The following is a 23,835-nucleotide window of genomic DNA, read 5'->3' on the forward strand; positions in this document are numbered from 1 at the left end:
AAACATCCATCATCCAGTAAAAATCCACTGGAGCACCGTGCGCTAATGAACGGAGCGCACTTTAAAGGAGAAATCTGTTTTAAAACTTCAGCTTTTCCCTGAGGGGGAACGTCTGGTGCGCTGCAGCAACAAAAACATTCAGAAAACAAATTCAATCAAGATAGCTAAGAATAGCTTACAGTCAAATAAACAGCGTTAAGACGCACGCACAAAAATAGCATATCACACCATCAGCTCAGTCGAAGGTGATGTGCTCAGAGTCTTTCCAAATGTAGGTGATTCTTGTTAATTCTAGCAATTCTAAAGGACATCGTGCAAATATCCTAGCATGGCTGAAAAACAGTTTTTGATAATGTCCCTTGAATTTCTTTGTCCACTTTGTTGTTGGACCCGTTCTTATTTCACTGGATGAATGAATAAATGTGACCGGGCCTCTTAGCGGGAAATGCTTTTCAGCAATCTAATACATCAACAGTAAATATTAGGTTTTAGTGTCGGGCCTTATAATCCAAGAGCAATAACCTCCGTCTAGACTCTAGACGCTTCGCTGTACACTGCTGCTCTGCGATCATACAGAATCCATCGCAGAAGAGGTCCAAATATCAATTTTTCAACCGACCAGCGTGCACTTCAGCAACCGGTTTGTTCTGAGTGGAGAGGGAAACTCGTCGCGCTCTCGCAGTTGCCTGCCTGCCTTCTCTATTAACGTGTATAAAGCATGCAGCAGACACGAGCACCCTCTCTGTTAGCTGTCAAAAGGTATTTCGGGAAAAGCAGGAAATCAAATCTGACATAACAGAAGATGGGCCAGGTTGAGGGAGAGAGGATGCATTCACAAAAACAGTGGAGGGAGAGTAACAACGAGGCGAAGGAGCGCTTGAGAATGGAGACAAACACGGAGACAGGAGGCCAACGCACACGCAGCGCTCGGGGTGGACACTCGTGATGTGCACCCGGGGAGGGAGAAAGACAGAAAGCGGGAGGGAGAAAGTGGGTTACCACAGTGGGTCATGGCTGCTTGAAATAGCCACCCCAATGCCTCTCCTTCCTCTACCTGCCTCCCTCCCGTCAGTACCTCCGCACAGGTATATTTAGCCCCAAATTTCAGAGCCCTACAGCACAGGGGTAAAGTGGGACGAGACTGTCTTACTGAGTTAATAAGGCGTTTGTGACTGTGTGAGTCAAAGCTCCAGTATGTGCTTCAGCGTTACAGAGTGTGTGTGTGTGTGTGTGTGTGTGTGTGAGTGAGTGCATATGAGTGAGTCATAAAGGGAAAAAGACAAGAGAGAAAGCGAAGGGAGCGAACCTTTGTTCTCTACCTGTGAAGTGGACCTTTACAGGCAGGGAGAATATTACACATCTACTCTGCACATTATCTGCAAGTGTTTGTGTCTGCTGGCGAGCGGGCGCGCACGTACGTGTGTGCATCTGCAACTTCTCAGTCCTGTTTGTTCCGTCGGCACGCAGGCCCGGACGCGCACGCTCAGCGCCTGAATGTGCGAATGCCTCCCCGGGGACGAGAGAGCGAGTCCATCCAGCAGTGTACTCACTTCCTCTCTCTCCATTCGCTCTCTCCATCTCCCTCCTACGACTTGTTCTCTCCGTGTTATGAAAGTGACCCATGTGGGTGTTATTGAGAATGAGTGAGCGAGGATCCGCGTTTGTGTGTGTGTGTCTCAGCTGGTGGACGTGTGTGTGTGTGTGTGTGTGTGTGCGCCAGTGTCTTTATGTGACTCTGCCAGCGAGGCCAAACTCATGTAATCAAGTGTATTGGCTCTAATATTTTAGATTAGCAGTATTAGGGGCAGCACAAGTCAATGCAGCCCATGAAATCTGACACTGAGTGCTGGAATCGAGTTAGGACAAAATGTAGGCCTTCTTCAAGCGTTCATAGATTTTTATTTTTTTTTTCTTTTTGATCTTTTGTCTTTCCAAGCTGGGGAAATTGCATAAAGGCCCTCAGTGATCTCGGTGAGTGTCCAAGAGTGTGCAGAAGCACGTCCTAGTGTGTGTGTGTGTGTGTGTGTGTCATCATCAGTGTAGATGTCGGTCCATTAAGGGTGTGAGATATACTGTAGCTTTGGCTGTGCTCCAACTGGAGAAGGACACAGGTTGGTATTGTTAGATACAGCAGATATGGCAGAACTACAGTGGTGTGTGTGTGTGTGTGTGTGTGTGTGTGTGTGTGTGTGTGTCCTCTATGTGCACATATGCAAACAGTCTGGATGTGTCCACGTGTCCGCATTCATGCATGTATTCTCTTATTTCTGTGATCATTCACGCATAAGTGTCCCCTGTCTGCATGTGCGTCTGTGTGGGGAAGGGGTGCCGAGACGAATGCGCCCCCTCCCTCCTCCTAACGACCATTCATCTGTGGAGGTGAGAAGGAGACACTACGGCGCTTTTAGTCAGGGTGATCGGGTTTATTACAGGTGACCACGCTTACAGCTCCGTGCCCGCTAAACACAGCGGCTGACTGGCGGGATGACTTAAATGGTATTATATAATGAAATGGGTCAACTTAATGTAAATTAAACAGCAAAAGTTTGGACCAAATGGACACATCGTCCTGTCGGTGACTTCTGAAGGTCCCTCAGACTCAAACTCAAAGACGTGTCGCGGCGTGTTTACGACCTGCGACCTTTGGGCTGCGATCGATCTGTTTGCCTTTTTCCTTTCATCAACAAACAGCCAAAGTCAGTCACCACCAGCACAGCGCGTTCTTACAGGCTGAAGTATGAGAACTGACAACGACCTTACCTTGGGAGCAGTGTCGATTAGGGAATGTTTAGAGCCCAAAGTGAATTAATGCAGCTGACTGATCTGTCCGCACCCTCGGGTGAGGTGCGCAGCCCGTCTGACATAAGTGTTAGGTCTGTTGGGCAGAGGGTTGACCCGGAAAGCAAAGCTCATAATTCAAGGTATGAAAGCACACTTCAAAGAGGAAATGAACCCTTGAGGCTGCTCCGACGGAAGCTAAATATAGCACAGGGGTGAACACAGACTGTAACTCTGTGTCCCCTTTGATCTCTCTTCACCTTCAGCATCACTTGGGATGTCAATCCAAGAGTCTTGATGAACTCTTGGCGGGACTGCACACACTGACTGCATGTTGATGGACTCATTATTTTGTGGCCATGATGTCTCAAGCCTGCAGTGTCTCAGCAGAAAGGGATCTAATTGTGAACTCAAGTGTGAATGTTGGGTTGAAATGTGTTTCATTTGCAGATGATACGCATTTATTTCAGTGCTGAGAATTTGAAACAACTTTTGCATATTGTGAAAACAGTTGCAACTTCTGAAGTTAAACTGGCGATAGGCAAGTTTTTTGTTTTAATGTATCATTATATAGTAAATGTTGATTGCACAGTGTAATGGCTATAGAATAAAGGCACCATCTGTGTTTAAATTGGTTCACTATAAGGCTCACTTTCTGTCTGCCATCGGGCACGATCTCCTGGGTAAATGAAGGCTGGCTGCTGATCCAGTCCGGCTGGCACATTTCTGTCTGCTTTCATGTCTCCATTATAGATTAAATGCATGAATTAACTCATGTTTTTTTCTCCTGATGTTTTCGTCTACCTCTCCTTATGTAAGAAACCATTGTATTCCTATTGAAGGGGTGAATTTATGGAACTGTTGCTGTGAAAATGCGTGGCATACTTTGTTTCGGCCTACACCATTTTCAGTCAGTAGGAAAATAAAGTCTTCCTTGTTTTCTGCTGTATTGTTTTGTAGTGCTACACCGATCGGCCGATCAGCTAAGAAGAGCAATAGTAGAATAAATAACTATGGAAATAAAATGACTATATGTTAAACTTGTTGTACAAGTCCTAATTGTTATCTGGATGCTGCCCAGTAGATATATAAATAATGACCGAATGGTTTACATCGTTTAAACAAGACTGCCTGCATCACACACAATGCTTCAGTCAGTTTGATTGACAGTTGCTTAACCCGCCTGCCTGATGACATCTGAACTTGTGCGTGATCGTGGAATAAGATGTGCTGTGATTGGTTGGTTTGATCCTGGCATTAAGTTATTATCTCATGTCTCATTTGTTATTATTATTAAATTGTTGGGATTTGTCATCAACATCAGCCACTGAAATAACCCACATTGGTCAACCGCTATAGTTCTGTTGGGAGTCATTTTCAATATCAGTTTCAACTTCTGCACCAAAGCTGAGTCCTCTGTGGCCAAAGCCTGTTTGTAATTGGATCATTTTATGTTTAGTCCTCAATAGGGAGGGAAAGAAGTCATTCTCCTCTCCTTGCTTGAACGTCTTTCTGCAATTAACGGCCAAATGTCTTTACACCACTGCTGCAAAAGCAGGAACATGAATAATGATGCGATGGTGTTGTAAAGTGTGAATTAGGTGAAATCTTCATTTGCAAGCTTTGGCAACAAACTGCCGTATAACTGACACATGCATGATCACGACCGGCACAAAGAGGCTTTCAGATTTGGCCGCTTCGGGTATCTGTATCTGACCGATATGTTACACACAGTTAGTGACAGAGCAGGCTGCGAATATAAAAGTAAGAGACCGACGTCTCCACGGAAAGCTAAGCACAGAGACGCAAAGTTATCTCCTCACCTCTCCCACCATGCCGTTCCACGTGCCATTGATCTTCTTGCCATGTTTGCCATTCGTCACCAGGTAAAGGTCGTAGGTGAACTTGACCGTCTTGGCGATCTTCTTCAGGATGTCAATGCAGAAACCCTTACAGCAGCGCTTTATGTAGATCCCGGACTCCTTTGTCTGATTACTGCGTAGACAGATAGACGGACAGATAATCACTGAATCAAATATGTACTTCTGTCTGACTTTTTAATTGTAGTCGTGATTTGGTGTTTCTGGCACTGTCACACAGATGAAGTGTGAACTGATTGTACCTCTGGCTCTGTGCAGCTGCCATAGGAAATTAACATCATTCACAAGCAAAACTTAGCCACTTGCCAGGTTTTTTCTTTCCAGTGCTGCAGAAGGTCTGCAATAGATCTGCGAGCCACTGTGGCAGAGGGACAGTAAAAACTACTCTCTATCTAAGTGTGCAGAGCTGAAGTTTTCTTCTTGTTTCTTGTTTTACATTTTTACCCCTGATTCTGACACCGGTTTGATCTATCTGAGCTTTGAGTCTCACAGTGTTTTGATCTGTTTCCGGCAGGGTACGGTGTTCCTCATGCAGGTCCCGCTCAGCGGATCCACGTCTTCCACAATGACGAACGGAGCCTCCTCCAAAGTCACGATGGACAGGTGGTCATCCTCCCTGGTCGCTGCCCCTCCGTATAGTTCATAGCGAGGCCACACGTGGTACTTCATAGACAAGGAACCATTCTCCCATTTACCCACCTGCAGAGACATGCAGCAAACAAAAGACATTCAGACTGCCTTAAAATTGTCATACACAGATTGTGTTCCTTGTTTTTACCAGTAACCATCCGGCCTTTGTCCAACTGGCAGTGATGAAAGCATGACACCCAGGTGCTAAATTACAAATCCTACCATGGCAAAGGGACGACCTGCCCTCCTCTGCCTCTGGTTGGCTAGTGCTTGTTGCCTTCGTTGGTCGGGTTGGTTCGGTTTAGGCATGAGGAGTCATGATTGATACTGTCAACTCGTTAAACTCTGCTTCCACCTCATCATCATCGTCACATCAAAGATAGAAAAAAGAAACCACCATAACATTGGCACTGGCCTCCATGCTGTCTACTGGCAACGGAAAAGTAGCCGATTAAAAAAACGACAAATACGCATTCATGTTGGTGTAAAATGGAATTAGCCTTCAGTCTGGACAAGTAGCTCATCAACTCAATGATAAAGTGTAACTGCAAAATACACACATGAAATGAATCACTGGGCAGGAATCGAATTCCATCATCATCAAAAATAACTTCGGCTCTGCTTGTCTGAGTTGAAACACGCCAACAAAAAGAAATGAGGTGTTTGCATGCTTGTTATGCAAAAACATCTCACTCTGATCAGGACTTAATAGCCTAATTTCCTGTTTTCTGAATTTAATTGTGATGAGTCCATCTGCCAATAAAAGGACATATGAACAGGAGAGTTTTATGACTGATAATAAAATATGTAAGTGTGAGACAGTGAGAGAGAAAGTTAGTGAGAGGAGAGGAGAGGACTGGGACCCAGAGTGGAGAATGAGAGCAAGGTTAAAATGAAGGACGAGACTGGAACGGGGGAAAGAGCAGAATTCAGATCAAGAGGAGAGGGTGGGGAGAGGAACAGTGAGACGGAGGAGGTGGATGGAGAGATTAAAGAGAGAGAAAGAAATAACAAAGAGTGGTGGTGGCGGCAGGCGCACTGGGACATGGACAAACACGGACATGCATGAGGTGAGACAGAAAATAGCGAGCTGCATTTGCAGAGAGAAACTGGACTATGGACGGAGCGAAAGAGTCGAGTGTCTGTGCGACGGAGACAGAAAGCCGGAGATGGAGCTCATTCAGATGCAAAATGCCGGCTCTTCTGTGGAGGAGCATCCAGCTGTACGTCTCGAGGGCCCTCCAGCCCTTGTGGCTCTACTCCACCGAATAAGCGTCATCAATTAGTCAATTTCCCCCAGATGGCGGTCACATGAAACCATACCTGGAGACTCTGCCTGCGGCCTCTCCTGTAGAAGTGCCCAGCAGGGTACTCTCACTGAGGGGAAAGATGTGGGTGGAAATGGATGCGGACCATCAGCTAAGTGGACACACGACAATGGGAAAGAGGGCAGGACGGGGAGCTGAGGTGCGAGTGTGTGGAATCAGGTTTGTACACTCGTTAAATATGTAAATGTCCACACAGACACACACAGTGCACTCCAGGGAACACAAACCAGGAGTGGACAAGCTAAGGCACAGCCTTCTCCTATGTGGAGAAGACAAAGAGCAAGCGAAGGTAAGTGATAGAGACAGACAGGGATGGAGGGAAAGAGAGAAAGGGGGGCGAAGGTGGAGAGAAAAGGGTTAAAATCAGCCTGGAGGGGAGTAAACTGGGCTGGACACTACAGAGTCTTCACACTACTTCAAAGGTGCGGTGGAAGGATGGTTGCAGGAGCTGGAACTCATTAAGAACCAAGAAAAGTGGTTCAGCTGGAAGTCAAGCTAAGAATTAAACATGAGTGAGGGAGCGGGGGGGAGGAGGAGGAGGGGGAGGAAAGAGAAGGGGTTGTGCAGGCTGCAAGGGGAGAAAGAGATGGGACGGGAGGGGCGGCGGGAGGGGAGCGATTCACCTTGTTCTCTGATCAGAGGACAGAATATAGATTAGAGAGGCAGAAGAAAGAGAGGAACACTGAGAATAAAGAATAGGGAGAGTCAAAGGAGTCAGACGACAGGACACAGAAACAATGGAGGGGGAGCATCAGGAAACACAGATGCATGCTGGTGACTTTGCAGGTGGCGAGGAGCATCGGGTTCATTTGAGGTTGGTGGTTCAGAGTTTGACTCAGGGTTTTTGGTTGCCCTATCAGCTCCACCGCCTTCTCTTCCAGACGCACTTGGAGAAGTTCTAGCGGCTTCACCAGCTGCTTTCACCTTCAGAGAAAGCCGACTGAGTGCGCACAAAGTTTGACTGAAGTTCGGTTTCCATGCATTCGCATGGAGAAGCTGCTTTGGTCATGGGGCACAGTTTTGCACTTAAATCGAGCATGTGCTTATTTGTTTGCGCAGAATCCAATAAGCGATTTTCTCTTGCGTTTGTTACGTTTATTACACATTACAGACACACAAATTAACTGTTGTTTTAGGGGATTTGTGTTTTCTATTCATTCGGTAATCATCTCTGTCGGAATGAATCCCTGCCATTAATGCCTCTGCTTCGTGATGATACTTCTTTGTAATCAATCTGCATTAATAATGTTGAGACTGAAGGTGCCAATTTAACTCAGGATTAAAACAAAAAGGGAAAATTGAAAATTAAAAGAGAAAATGCTTCACTGTTATTGTTGATAATGATATTATGAAATTGCCACAATATCAATTTATCATTTCAATATCAACTTTCCTTTTTTAGTTTCCTAGTTTAACACTTAATTATGCCCTGATTATTCTGAAAAGTTAAATTAAATAATTTGCCATATTTTCTTTTAATTTTGATTCTGGGTAAAACAATCCTCCCTATTTCTTTACCATAATTTTAGTTGACTGAACTAAATCGGGTATTTTCTGTCACACAGAAACTGTTTAAAATTCAAAAATTTAAAAGCTAATTAGAAGCCAATTTATCTCAGCGACCACACGGGGTCCTATAACGATAACTGGCCACTGGTCTCACTGGACTACAAGTTCTCTAAAAAGCGCACCACCCCTTGTCAACACTACAGCCCATATGCTGTTTTCTAAAAGTCACAGTTAAAACAAATCCAAGCACAAGTTCTGTCCTCGTTGCACTGTCTGAGCAGCTGCAGGTCCGACTATTACAGACCTTACTTTTATTTTTCCTGTCTTTTAAGCATGTCTTTTTGCTGCAACACTTACTTGGTACAGGATGATCCTCGGACCTACCTTTGTTCGAATACTAAAAAGAATACTGAAATGTAACCACAATTACACAGACACTGGTGGTATTTTGATAAGCACTTGCTCCACATTAGTTGTGACACTTTCCGTATAAACTAGTAAAAAAAATTTTTTTTTTTGGCATACATGCTCTGAGTGCGGCATCAGCGAACTGAAGGATGACTTTGCAAAGAAATACTAGATAAATGATAGCTAGTATCTAATAGCTTCCCAAACTTTTAAAATGAACAGATGCAGACATTGCTCCTACGTCTCCACTTTGGAGCCTGTGCTGCAGTGTATTGCTCAAAGGCACCTTCGCCGAGTTGATAATATCTAATCAGAGCAGCGCCCATAAAGCTTAAGGCTTGAAATGCTTAAAAAGTGAAAATCAGATGATAAGAGGTTCAGATAGAAAGACAGGCAGATGTGCCAAGCAGGTACTGTACTTACATACATACAGCTAACTCACTGGCATTGCTACCAGCCTGACACGGCTGCTTTACGCCACTCATGGACACTCTCTCCTTTTCTCCCCCATGCCTCTCTCACCCTGTCCCACTGTCTCTCCTTGTTGAGCAGAATGATGACCAGCTTGGGGTGCATCTGGTATCCGTCCTCGCTGAACGACAGATTACGCCCCTCAAACGTCACATTCATCAGGTACCTGTGCAGGGAAACATTGAGGAGAGAGACAGAGAAAGAGACTTATGGAGGCACCTGAAAAACATCTTTGTCAGTGACGGCTGCTCGACATATCTCTATCACGTGTTGTTTGCTGACTCAATTACCACCAAAGTTCCATTGAGCATGAATTTGTTTTTACGAATACAAATAGATGAATACACGTCACTCATCAGTTACGGATGGTGTAAAACAGCAGCGACGATTTTAAGGCAAGACTGAGTAAAACTAACGTCAGCAATCATCTCTTAAGTCGTCTCAGTTTCAATGTGCTCATGCTCAATGATGTGACAGCAAAGGAATAGTTTGACATTTCAGTAGAGTTGATACAGCCCTTATGTCTGTCCTCTGAATATGAAGCTACAGCCAGCAGCATGTTAGCTTAGCTTAGCACAGAGACTGGAAATAGGGGGAAACAGATAGCCTGGATCTGTCTAAGGGAAGCAAAATTCAACAACTGGTACTTCTAAGGCTTGGATATACTTGCTTTTTAACTGCAACCGACTGCGTTGTGATTGGAACCTTGCCTGCGTTCTATGTGCGTTACTGGAGGATACCACTAGAGGGCACTCCAGAAAACTCAGTGTTTCTCTCATCCTGCCAACGTGACAAACCGATGTTGAGAAATGGCACCATTATTTCCGAATATCAGTTCAGTAGTGGGGCTTGCCGTCACCCTCTGCTTTCTAGCAACCCATATTGTACATGTGCGTACTGCATCTTTTGTACGTGTCGCGTTAATATCTGAGGACAGGGTACGTGAGACAGACATCCTGTGCACACAGACACACAGCTAAATGCAAGTATATCTCCGGCCTACAGCTCACTAGCTGTTATATCTTGTTTGCTTAAGGTGCACAAAAATTGAAGAGTAAAAATCACAATTGGCATTATTACTGGGGATTATGTGCCAGACTTCTTCGTGTCCGGGAGCAGTTGCCAGGCAACCAGTGGAGATTCCAGGAAGTTATCTGTCAGCCAAGAAAGAGTACATAACCCTTTGAAAGATGGCAAATTGTCATTTTTACACTTGGGTTTTGCACAGATTAAATAAACTATATACAATGTGTTTATCAGTGAGCTTTAGAGGTGTTGGTAGGTGGATTTTGGACAGAACCAGGTTAGCTGTTTCCAATCTTTGTGCTAAGCTAAAGTAACTGCCCTCTGTTTGCCTGGCTGGATGGAGATTTTTTTGCTTGACTGATTATAGCCAATCAAAGAAGTGAAAACACAAACAATAAAGTCACCCACCCTCCTCATCGCCACATCATCATATCAGCAAAAAAAATGTGAAAATGTTTTTTTTTAATTAATAAATTGACACTTTAAATGTTTGTTTTTCTTAAATCAAATACAAATTGACATGTATGTATTCTTCTAACACAGAACAACTTAATTAATTTGGCAACAGGTACCAATTTTACACTAGAATGCAATTATCAGTGAGGTAGCAATAGGATGGAGCACCACAACAAATGATCTAGCCAGACACAACAGCTGAAACTTACATCACTTTAAGAATAAACTGACCAGTTTTTACACTAATCTTGTTGTGTCCCATTGACAAATTATACAGCGAGCTCTGGGGAGAGGGACAAAGACAGGAGGCACAAAAATGACTAATGCACTTTGTGTCTAAATGGAACAAAAAGTATTATATGAGACACCAGCAGCAGCTTGTCAGATCACTGTGTGTTGGTGTGTGTGTTTGCGTCTGGCTCTGCGTGTCTGCTTCAGTCGGTGTGTTTGTGTGGCGAAGGAGAAACCGAGAGAAAGCAGCATTGTTTCTGTCAAGTGAAATCATTTCACCTCCCATCAGCTATACACAACATACATACACACACACACACACACACACAAGGAGACACTCAACACTATTCTCTTGCAGTGATTATGGTGAATGTGAGTGGGAGTGTATAAGTGTGTGTATATGAGAACAGGAATGTTTATGTCAGGTGAACTCAAATCACTTCACTGTCATCCCACACACACACATATACACACACTCACACACACACACACACACAGACACACACACAGAATCTGTAACTCTTTCACTCCCTCACCCCTTACTCTCTCTCTATCTATCTCTCTGTTTCCATGGAAACACTCTGCCTCAAAACCGCGCACACCATATATATGTAGATGAATATATAAATGACAAAAGAAGGTGCATGTGTGTGTATGCGGCTGTGTGTGTGTGTGTGGGACTGGCTCGGTGCCCGTGCGCTGATGGGTTCTGTAAACACTGGACTACACGATCAGCAGCAGAATCAGTGCGTCTTCAGCCATCGTTTCCTCAGAAGCGAGCGGCGAAGCTCGGCCTCACTGCAGCTCTACATCAACGTCACACACCGCCTCGCTGCTGCACTCAAAGTTCAAACTGCTTCAACTTTAACCCGGCTGACATTTTAGCTGGAGCAGATCAAGAAACCTAAACACAAAGGAAGCTGATTTTCTTTCTGTGTTTCTATCTATCTATCTATCTATCTATCTATCTATCTATCTATCTATCTATCTATCTATCTATCTATCTATCTATGCAGGTCCTATGTACAGAGGGGATTGATTTACGTAATAATCCAGCAATTACTCTAATGCCAGCTTCCTCATTCTATTTCCTGTATTAAATATTGATATTTCCAATGGGTTGTGATGAGTGAAATCACCCAGCATCATACCATCTCATGCAGCCCCATGTGTCCAGCTAACCGGCCCATCCTGTTGAGCCTTGGCACTGATACAAAGTGCATAGAATCTACTGCATAAATCATAAGCCATTTACAAAATGACTTGACGCGCTGTCCCGTTTAATCTTTACTGAGCGAGGCATTGTTACGTGCAACGACGTGGGGCCTTGGCACGGGTCTACAGCATGTGTGTGTGTGCTTGTGTGTGTGTGTGTGTGTGTGTGCATCCTACACACGTTGACAGCAGTAACAGAGCGAGACACAAGCATACGTGTGTTGCCATGGCAGCCACAACCACTGTGACTTCCAAGCCAATCTGCTGTGTTACTATGGTAACGGTAATCTCGCAGAGGGTGGGAGGGATGGAGACAGAGAGGGGGAGAGAGAGAGAGAGAGAGAGAGAGAGAGAGAGAGAGAGAGAGAGAGAGAGGTGGAATTCAAAGAAGAGGGAGGGGATGGGACATATTACTACAAGACTGCAGCGCTCTCTCCCCTCACCTCCCATCACACTGTGACTACTGTGGTTACAGGAAATCACTTTGACTTTGTGTTCCATCCATCAGCCCATTTACACCTGCTAATAAAATGGAATCTGTATCCGGGCGGCATCTGGATAATAAATGATGCGATCCTGCCTTTGCATTTTCACCTGGTATTTTCAATGCGCTCTCGTTTTGCTCGTTGAGATCGGATCTCTGTCCTCCAGAGCGAAACCTGCGCGTAATCTGAGAGTTACTGTGTGAGTCGTTGGGTTCGGGGAAACTTCATAAACTTTGAGAAACAAGACAAATTCTTAATTATTTGTCCCTACATTCGGAAAATGCAATACATTAATTTGTTCCTTTCTGTGTATAAAAAGTGTTGTGTCATCTTGTCGCGGTGTGTTGCACAACTGTGACTATATAAACTGCACAGGTGAGATTAAGTCACACACAGTTATTTCTTAGTGCATAGCCTTCATTCATTTCCAGCCTGTATCGCTTTAATTTTTCACACAGTTCTGTTGAAACATTATGGCCTCTTTCATGACACAGAATAGACATTCTGTATGATGAGCGATCAGCGGTGTGTCTCTTACAGCCTTTTTGTTTGCCCGCTCTCTTAACTTGAACACTGAATATTTCTATCAACGCTATGGTGTGTACAGATGCCAGCATGTCCGGATTGCGTTTACACCTACCTAAGATCAGAACACAATGCGAGCCACTCCACCTTCTGATGTGGTCAGTCAGATCATGACCATGACGCATTCACACCTGTATATTCTTATTTAACACCAAATGTAAATGGGGTGCATGTGATCTTATCCGCTTATGTCAGCTCCTCTGAACTTCCTGGATCGCTACCATTAAAACTGGACACAAAAGCCCTCCACACTTTAAGCCGTGAGGGTTTACTCAGCATTCACAGGGGTACATACATCACATCTACAACTGGAAGCTGTCCAGAAAGTCGTCTTAAGGTCCACTGGGGCAAAGCTGGATGACAGACAATCACCTTCACTGCCTTCCTTACCAAGTCAGAGACACAAAATACACATGTGGACACAAACTTACACGCCGATCTCCTCCATCTGTTGTGTAACTGTATTGTATGTGTCATGAGGTGACATTAAGCATGCTAAGAACACAATGGACACCATAAAAACACACACCCACTAAACCTCTTGTTATGATATCCTGTTGAACCTGTCAGTTTCCAGCTCCTGCTAGAGGAGAGCATCTCATCCACACTGTACAGCAGGTGAATTAAAATTCAAACAGCGGCAGCAGCTGTCTCCACCTGCCGAAGGAAAGCGAGTGACAGCGACTCGGACTCCAGCAGGCAGAGCTCCAATCAGATCTACAGCGAAACATTCCTTCACTAACTGCCTCGCATTTTCTCAGTCGTTCCTTTCTACCGTTTTCTTCATTTGAGGCAAATTCTTACCGCTGTAAATCAGAACAACTTGGTGCCCCACACACACACACACACACACACACGCACAGACAAATACTTGCCATGCTAACTCCATGGCCTGACACAGATACGTTTTAGCGCATGTTCTGGTGTGAATAATGGAGGAGTTGTGTGAAATATTGATAAGTCATTTTTAATAAATTAACCCTGGCATGAATTAGTCATGAATTACACTCCTTAGCAATTACTGTGGCGCAATGTACTTATTGGATTTCCAGAGGATGAATCTATGTATATGGAGAATGATAACATGCCCCATATGGCACTGGGGCAGACAAAAATAATCTTTGCTGCGTGTGTGGTGGGGGTGTGAATTTGGTTTGTGTACATGCGTTTGCACAAGTACGCATCTAGTGGTATCCATATGTGTGTTCAGACACGGGAACTGAATGTGTAAACAGTGTAATAAATTGTGCTAATGGGAAGAGAGCGGCGAGATGACAAGACGGGAACAGAGCTCCAGAAAGGACGGGAGGAGGGAGGGCGGCAAAGCAGCAAAGGGCCCTTGATATGTGCTTTGATTTGACTCATTTTTGACAAATGATGGACAGCATTTAATTAACAGTAACCACAATATTGAAATATTTGAGGAAATATTCTTCTTTGCTTGTTTTTTTGCGAATTTCTGAGCATTTCAGAATAAAACTTAAGCTTTAAAAGACATTTTAAGAATCAAAAGTAGCCTCCAGATGAAGGAATTTGGGGGGTAATGTAATGTTATTAAAAAGTGGGGGGAGAGGCAATGATTATGTGAGAACAGAAAAGTAAAGAAGTGAAAAAAGCCGGCAGGGAAAAGGAGATTTAGTGACAGATGAAAAGATTTAGGTGGAGAAAGAGAGACGGCAATAAAAACGAAGAGGAGGGAGAGGGAAGAAAGATGGGAGAGAAAGCAGGAGCATCCTGACCTACTTCCAATCAAGTCCCATCACAAACAGGTACCTTTTTAACGCCTCTCACTGGCCTGGCCCATAAACACACACTCCACTGGCCTTTATAGACTCGGCCTGAAACAGCTAGAAGCACGCACACACAGCTCAGGTGGACACTCTGTCCGTCGAGCTGGCGCACACTCATCCCTCAGCTCAATAGGGTCAAAATGCTGCTTCAGAGTGTGCTGCACGCGCGCGGCGGAACACGCACACACATGCAAACAGGCGTACACTCTACTGAAAGCCTCGCCGGGGCCGCAGAAGTTCAAAAATGTCCACAGAGCTTAAAAGCACTTGACACCTTTCCAACTCCAAGCTCATTTGGAACCTGTCCACGCCGAGCAAGGTCAGGGCCACTGTTGTCAAACTCATGATTCTCACACTGTTGTGTATTGCTCAGCAGCGGCCTCTCTCCGCCTCCCCCCGTCTCTCCCTCGCTGTGTCTTTTTCCCTCTCTGTGCTTCGCTCTCTTCTTCCTCTTTCTGCTATCTTCATTTGTCAGGCTCATACTGTAGCATTAGCTGGAATGTCACAGCGCTGGCTACAGTGGACTTAATTTACTTAGCGGAGTGACGCGTCCTTCTCTTGTGGTATTCTATGAAGCTCTGAGGGCCGGACAAGGGACTGCATCGGCATAATGTATGGCTTATACAGTCGAGCAGATGACTGTGACCATACAGCAATTCTCCATCACTCAACCGCTCACCAAAATGTAAACTAGACATGATTTACATATTTCCATGCAGCTCTTACGAACCCGTTTGTAATCTGCAAGACTGGAAAACATGTGATCATCTCCAATAGTCACAATCCCTGCTGGAATGAAGTATCAGACTGGGATACGCGGCTGAACACTCAGTCCCAAAGCCGCCCCACAAGTGTTGCTTCATTCATTGCGGTTTGGCGTGACAGCATTTCACTCGGCTGCGGAATGAATGATTGACAAGCGCCGTCTCTTTTTCCTTCGCCACTCGCTGTGCTGCCTCAGATTACAATTTGATTTTTCAACTTCAAGTTTGCAAATACGATGGCCGCTCTGGAAAAAGAATTTAAAAAACTGGAATAAATCTGAAAAGATTAATAGGCCACGCAGTCCTCGAGTCATGCTGACCCTTCTCTGACAGTGGTCTTCCTCATGAGTTGGTGATTTGTTTTGAGGGGGAGAGCCCATGGAACGGCCAGCTTTTGTGTAACAGCGCGACTGCAAACCTGACCAAACCGAACTGAACAATGACAGTTAAACTGTATGAAAATATTGAAACGTCCACTCCTATATCCATGTGTATATGATCAACAGCTAAAAAGCATCCAGCTTGAAAAGGTCTCCATGAAAATTTACAAACAATGTTTGAATTCACCGGAGAGTGTCACTAAATAGAAGGTTTCCTACCCGCCAAAAGAGCCTTTTGATTGAGTTGCTTCCCTTTCCACCCATCTTTCATCCGTTCATCCATTGATGCACTAAGGAATAAACCAACCAGGCAGCGGGGCCTCCATCCAGCCAACCAAGCAGCCAGCAAGCCGGGCAAGCCAGCCGTTCATTCAGTTTCTAGTATATAGACTATAGGCCAAATGCTAATCTCTTGATTGAACACTTGAAGACAAAGGTTATCACCAAACAAATTTAGTTAAGGCAGCGAGGGGCGAAGGATCTTAGCAGCACTCGCAACTGATCTAATCAACGACACAGCTAAGTTGATTATAAAACTGCAGGTCTGGAGCGCAGACAATGGCTGGAGAGGAGAGAAGAGAGGAGGAGAGGAGAAAACAGAGGGGAGGAGAAAACAGAGCAGAGCAGCGCTCGACAGAAGAGAATAAAGTGGAACAAAGCAGAGCGGAGGCGAGCAGATGCATAAAAGCAGACCAGGGCAGAACAAAGGGGAAGACTATAGGGCAAGAGAGGACAGAGAGGAACATGACGGAGTTAAGAGGGAGCTGAGCAGAGAGCAGCACAGGATGTGGCAGAAAAGACCACAGCAGAGTTGAGAAGAACAGAGCGGTGCACGGCAGACCGCGGCGAGGAACAACACGGCAGAACAGGGGAATTGCATTCTGGGGCGGCGGCAGCTGCCACAAACTCCAGCGTTATCTCAAAGCAGTAAGCAGCGGTGAAACAAATGCAAAGCTTCGGAGAGGAACGAACAAGCAGACAGGGGTTGAAATGACATCTAAAGAGTTTACTGGAACGGACAACAAAGCCGCGCTGCCTTAGTGCAGGATGCAGTTAAGCTCGCAGCGGCGGCGGAAAAAATTATCCCTCGTGCACAGTGCAGTCCAAAAAAAGGTGAGCACGTGTTTGTCCAGGAGGCTCCTGCTTTCTCCTGCCGCGGCATGAGGCTGAACGGGTCTGCTGTGGCATGAATGTGTGATTGTAGTCAGCCTTTACAATACCTGCACATGCTCACACACACACACACACACATATGTGGCCTTCACTGACAGCCTGCCCCTCTTTAGCACAATAAAAACACACATACAGCTGCAGCAGACACGCAGAACGGCAGAGGGGTGAATCTGGCCCCGAAAATAACGCTGTGCTGAGCTCTGGAGCACAGCGCGACAGGGGCTAGTGTTCGTCGACTGAAACGCCATTGGGACCAATTAGGCAGTGCGCAGAGCAAAGCGCCGCCGAACGCTGCGCTTCACAACCAGTTCAAAAGGCCTGCTGCTGAGACGGACAGCTGAGGGGGTGGGGTTGGATTTTCCTGAGGAAGGGGCATGCGAAGGGGGTGTTTGTGTGCATAGGGTATTATTATGGGGTGGGGGGGGGGGGGTAATCACAGTATGCAGGGGATGTGTGTGCGCAGGCATCTGTTCCATGGTTGTGCTGATCTCCGCCAGGATGCTCGTGTTGATGTCGCACCACCTGAACCCGTGCACCTTTTAAAGCTGCTGCGTGGAGCTTTTCAGCATCCATAAATCATTGCCACATTAATTTGGAGACATTAGAGTAATTGCAAATAAACGACTGTAAACAAATGAGACCACTGCTGGGACGTGCGGCCTCCATACTTTGTTATAGAGCACTCTGTACATCATAGGGCTAGTTTTCACGGGATACGTGCTGGATTGCTTTAGGGCAAAAAGTTAGCTTGTTTTACTGCACAGAAGGCAGGAGAAAGAACAGTGCCCCTGCAGTGCAGACTCAGACTTTGTCACAGTGAAGTGGCGACATTCAACAGGAAGCTGAACGTCTGACGATTAACTGTCAGCAAATCCTAAACAGACATTTCAAGATGCAAAACTGGCGTCTCCCTTGTTGCCCTCAGCATCTCAAACCCAACTGAACCAGTTACGTCTCGATTCAGGCAGCCCTCAAAGAACTCATACACTTTGAAATTGTCATGTGATCATGGTGTATTTCACAGGTATTGGTAGGGTTTGTTTTCCTGCTTTGTTTGCTTTTTGAAGGAAATGGTAGGGTTTGCTGCTTCTTGAAGGAAATGTTAGAAGAGGCTGTTAAATCTAGTCGGTGGTTTAGGCCTCCACCTTCAGCACCCTCTAAATTTTCCACCCCCTACCCGAACAAGGGTCTGTATCCAATCCCTACTTTCATCTTTTGACTCTACCTCTTTATTTTCTATCCCCTACCCGAACCAGGGTTTGTATTCCCACCCCGCTTTTTCTTGGTGCAGTTGGTGAGAGGCAGGGGTAGATGATGGTAGTGTGGCAATCGGCAGTTACATGTGGCATCTAGGCCTGTGGTAGCATTGTAGCAGCTAACAATAGCTAAAGCGGTGAGAGTATGATAGTATCTTAGCAGTTAGTATTGGTAGCTAGCAATTAACATTAACAGTATAGGTGAATCTAGCTTTATTGTCTTCTTCTGTTCTCTTAGCAGGTAGCGGTTAGCACGTAACATTAGCTAAATGGTAGCATCGGAACTGTATTGTCTTCTTCTGTTCTTCCTAGCGGTTAGCATTAGCATTAGCAATAGTTAAATGGTAGCATCGGTACTGGCCACTACCTGGAGCATCTCTGGGTCAGTTGAACGTGGCGGTGCTGTTTGGATTGTGTAGGAGCAGTGTGAACTGGCACTAGGGGGGGTGACTCTGGGACGCCGGAGTTCACTGCCTAACCTCCTGGAGGTGTAGTGGGACTAAGTAGGCGAAACACTGTTGAAGGGAGGTTTCCACCTGATGACCCCCAGAGACGTGTTAGGAATCACTGCTCTTTGGCAGGTATAGAGGCAGATTAGAGCTCCAAGGTTCTTCACTGAGAATGAATCCTCTTTTTGAGCACAAGTATCTTGTGTTTAAATTAACTGTGTTCAGAAGGTCAACAAACACCAGTAAATATAGTGTATTAAAGGAAGAGTTCCTAACAGTTGACGTGCACGCTGCATAAGTGCCAGACTGGAAACAGCTAGCCGGTCAGAAGGTAATAAAATCTGTCTGGTAGCACTTCTAAAGCTCACTGATTAACACATAATTTCTGCTTTGCGTAAAAAAAAAATCACTGTTTTCAAGAGGTTTGTGTGTGGGACTATTTATTGGCTGGGAGCAGCAACTTCCTGGAGACCTCGTTTTTTGTTCCAGTTAAAATTACTAGAAATGTTAATTCGTGAGCTATAGAGATGCTGATAGGCAGGTTTGGTTAACGCTGGACAAAGCCAGGCTAGTTGTTTTACCCTGTTTGTAGCCTTTGTGCGAAGCTAACCAGCTGCTACCAGCAGCACTATTCCCTTAACCAAATAATTAAACTGAATGTAAAGCCAGTGTAATGTGTGGGTGAAGCACACAGTCCAGCCTTCGCCTTCACTCACCTGAGCACTTCGTTGGGGTTGCCTGAGATGGGAGTCTTCTTGTCGGGGGCTCCGTGGCACTCGGACTTCAGCAGGGTGTGAGGCCCGCGGTCCATCATCATGGTGGAGGTCGCCATAGTGATGATGGCCACGCCGTCCCGGACGCGTGCCTCGAGGCCGTAGTCCCACTCGTCGTAGGACACGGAGAGCAGACCTGCGTGGGCAGAGCCAGAAGAGGAGAGGCGAGGATCAGAGGAGGCGCGGACAGAACAAAGAAAAGATGGCGAGAAGGAAGGGGACAGATGGATTAGTAAAAATAGAGAGGTGTGTAGGGAAGGATTCAGGAATCTAAGGCAAATAAAGCATGAAAATAAGAGAGGTGAACTATATTATAATGGTAAAAGTGAAGCGACAGAGAGACAAAGGAGAGAGAGACAGATGGAGGAAACTAAAGCGGGTAGAGACAGGGATAACTCTGTTAGGGTATACAGAGTGTATGTTTTGAACACACTCCAAGTGACAGAGCACACACTACGTGATGACTCAGAGAGCAGTCCCATCCTGCCTGACTACCGTCTATCACCTTGCTGTGTTTGTCCATCTGTCTGTCTAAAGCACTGTCTGTCTCTGTTTGCTGGCCTTTGCACTGTCTGTACGTCTGTTTATCTGTCCTTCTGTCTGCCTGAGTCCTGTTCTCTTTTGACAATCTGTCTGTTTATGAACAGTCATTTGTAGATCTCTCTCTCCCCCGGTCTGTCTCCATGCCCATCTCTCCCGATGCCCTTCCAACCATCCATCAGCCCATTCAGCTGTTTGCCAGGATGCCCGTCCTTCCTCCACACCGCAGTCCCTGTCTGCTATTGATTATCGTGGAAAGAGTAGTGAGTAGATGGATGTGTGGATATTTTCAAGTAGTTTCAGGTTTCCCACTTGTTTTACCTGCAGCTATCCAGGAGAGGCTGGCTGAAGATGTTCATGCTTGGATTCACACTACTAACACAAATGTGTAGCCAGGTGAAAGCCAACTGATCACAAATGACACTGTTTTACCTGTGTGCTCGCAGAGGGCCTGGCTTAGTTTATTAATATGTTTCTTAATAATTTTTTGCTATATTACCAATCAAAAATAAAGACAGGCCAACACAGAGAAAAACTATGCGAAGAGTCTCATTATGAAACTAAGGCTATTATGCGTCAATTAAAACAGTGCTGACATTTTGATAATGAGTTTCATTGATATTAAACTGCTGTTATTGATAATATGATTAACTCGTGACAAATAGTCGCCATCAATTGATGACACAGTGTGTTCTGCCCGGCACTGAGCCTAGTGCATAATGTGCAATCTCTTTTTAATGACCAGTCATTTAGCTCTCTTGTTCACCGTTGTCAGGATTCTATCAGGTTGGAGCTCAGGTTGGAGCTTACAGGTGGGACCGTCCTTGAGCTCAGCTGTTAAAAAATGTAAACAATGAAGCTTGACTCTCGCCACTGTGCCCTTGTCAAAGTCTTTCAAACCATTTATTACATTTCTTTAGCAGAAACGTATATCTGACACATCTTTCAATAAGCATATTCAACCATGTGGATACAACCCAAAACAAGTCACTGACTTTTGGTGTTCGCATTTGCCTACATTATATCGCTCCAGCTGATGAAATCTGTGAGGGGTAATCCACAGCTATCAGCCAGTCAAGGCTGCTTTTGTTTACTTCTGTGTGAAATCAAGCCTTATTGAGAATTTCAAGTAGAAAATGCCCCTGCTATCATGTAAACTGCATATGTGTTGTGCTGAGGCTTTAAAGCTTGATGGTAGTGACAACACTAAGGAGGGTGGATTTAGTGAATGGTCGATTTAATGTGGAAACCTTCCAGATCAAAAGCCTGGTTTTATCTCGACTCTCAGCATCAAGTGCCCTCATGACTTCTGAAAATGGGCAATAAGTGATCTTTCCGTTTGGGGCGGATTGGACGCCTCTGGGTTCAGGTCACGCGGCTCTCAGCGAAGCGCGGACTGCCTTCAAGTCAATTTATCTGGCTATCTGTCTCTCTGTCTGCCTTTTAATCCACCCCTCTCTGTGTCCATCAGTCGCTCCGCGTCTATCTGACAGAGTATGACCACATGTCAGCCAGTCCACTACCATGTCAGTGGGCAGAAATAGACAAGCGGCCTGGCAACCTGCCTTCCCAATGGGGCCTCAGCACTGACAGCTCCAGCCCTCCAGGACCACATCTAATGTCACACACTGTTGACACTTTATCAACACCCACTCACCCGCTCCCATCGCTTGTTCCTTTTTGCACATTTCACATTTATTGTTTTATGGGGAAGATCCCTTCATAGGAAGATGCATGCGTGCAGGCGTTGGCAGCATCTATGTGCTGCACATGTGCATGCACCGTGAGGTGTACTCCTCTGCACATCTTGGAGACTGCTGCGTATATGTTCATACATCTCCCAGGACATGTTTAACTGTCACAACACAGTCATGTCAACTGGCAAAGTTATAGCTGAACAGCAATATGGCAACCGGAAAGCCTTTTTTTTCTGGCCTGCAAGCTGGTTACTGCCTCTGTTTGAAGGCAAAAGTTGTCTCCCTGTCACAGATACGCACAAATACAAAGAAAATCACAGAGACTGCAGACAGAGAGTATCCACAAGTAGCCAAATTGATTGCAGAACGTAACAGCAGAACTACCGTATCACTGGGTATTTTTGGAAACTGCTTATTATTGTCAGTGATGTCAGATGGGGTGGTTACGTTAGCACAGTCTGTGCAGCAGTGGTGTGTGTGACTCTGATCAGGAAGAACAGAGAAAGGAAAGCTGTTAGTAAGAGAGGGAGAGAGCTGAGAGCGACGAGGAGGAAAAAGAGGGACGGAACGAGCAGAGAGAAAAAGTCAGACGGCAGCCGAGACGCAAAGATGAAGAACCAAGAGAAACAGGAAAAAAAACTGACGGCAGGAGAGCGTTAGCAGAGAGTCAGAGGAGGCTGAAATAGTGAGAGAGAAAACAGGGATGGGAGGGAACAACAGCATGAAATCAGGAGGAAAGGAAAGGAAAGGAAAGGAAAGGAAAGGAAAGGAAAGGAAAGGAAAGGAAAGGAAAGGAAGGAGGAGGGTGGGAGGAGAGATGGTTCCCCAGAGCGCCACTTAAAGGAAGCATCAGTGGAATTACCCATGAGAATTGGAGGCCCTTCATCACATATGGTGCAAATTATTAAGTGTGCCTAGTAAGCAACTTCACCCCACAGCTAGCATGCACCTTCTGCTGAACCATGAACTGCTGGATTCACCCAGAGCAACACACCATCAGTCACATGCTGTGCCATGGTGTCATATCGTTCAGAGGCGCAGGTTTCATGTGGCTCTCATGATGTTGAGGTTAAAACTCAGATAAAAGGCTTGGTTGAATCACTGAGTTCGACTGTTTGAATACCTAAAATCCACAAATATCAAGCCACTGTGGAGTCTTCATCCTGGTGAATTCAGGCAAGTATTTTGTTATTATCTAACCTTTTTCATGGCAAAAAAATGCTACCGTCAGGATATCAATGTATCTGCAATAATACAGCTAAAAACATCAAATCGCTCGTCGTTCAGATGCTTTAGCAATTGGTTATGAAGGTGAGGCTGCTCTCAGTGCATGTTTTACAGACTATCACTGCTGAAGCTGTTAAGTAACATCCTTGTATTCATTGTATTGGCAGTGGACAGAGCCGACACGCACAGATCCTGCAGCAACAGTGCTGTGAGCAGAAGCTTAGCCATCTGCATAAGCACTTATAGAGCCATTTACACCTGGTGTTAAAATGTGACATACACCTTATCTGGATAAGGAAAAATTCATCTTAATGTGTGTGATCTGCCTGTGCACATTTGGAGGTTTGCATTGTGTTCAGATTTTAAAAGAGACAGGTTGTTGTTCAAATTTAAAGAGCAATTAAGCAAGAAGGCTAAAAGAGACAGGCCTCTCATTACTGATTACATCTATTATGTGGCAAAAAGCGACCGAAAGATGCAAGCAAGACAGGTGAGAATGAGTGATGGCTGTACAGTAAGAAATGACCTCCACTGGATCAATATTCGGATCTCTGTATGGATCTGATCATTGAGATCAAATCATCAACATATAAATGATCTACTCTATCTTACATCTGTCAGTTTGTTGTTCACATTAGACTATAGGCACATCCTCTTCATCGTGCATTCGGTGAGTAGATGACATTTGGCCCACTATCTGTCATTGTGTCCCATATGATTAATCCCATGATACGACACTGTTAACTGAAAGAGGTTTGTGTGTGTCCATCAACACAGCCGCTCC

At 45.2% G+C, this 23,835-nt stretch overlaps 1 protein-coding gene across 1 annotated transcript in view; it reads right to left on the reverse strand.

Annotated features, from left to right (window-relative positions):
• The window catches only part of LOC121621004 (glutamate receptor ionotropic, NMDA 2B), a 44,579-nt gene that overhangs the window by 16,768 nt on the left and 3,976 nt on the right, over positions 1–23,835 (reverse strand). The window contains exons 3-6 of the mRNA XM_041957293.1: positions 19,531–19,723; positions 9,056–9,170; positions 5,149–5,357; positions 4,602–4,773 (exon numbers count right to left, since the gene is read on the reverse strand). Coding sequence (XP_041813227.1) covers positions 4,602–4,773; positions 5,149–5,357; positions 9,056–9,170; positions 19,531–19,723 — 689 coding nt within the window. The remainder of the gene's footprint in view (positions 1–4,601; positions 4,774–5,148; positions 5,358–9,055; positions 9,171–19,530; positions 19,724–23,835) is intronic.

Source organism: Chelmon rostratus, chromosome 17, assembly GCF_017976325.1.
Source record: "Chelmon rostratus isolate fCheRos1 chromosome 17, fCheRos1.pri, whole genome shotgun sequence".
Taxonomy (NCBI): domain Eukaryota; kingdom Metazoa; phylum Chordata; class Actinopteri; order Chaetodontiformes; family Chaetodontidae; genus Chelmon; species Chelmon rostratus.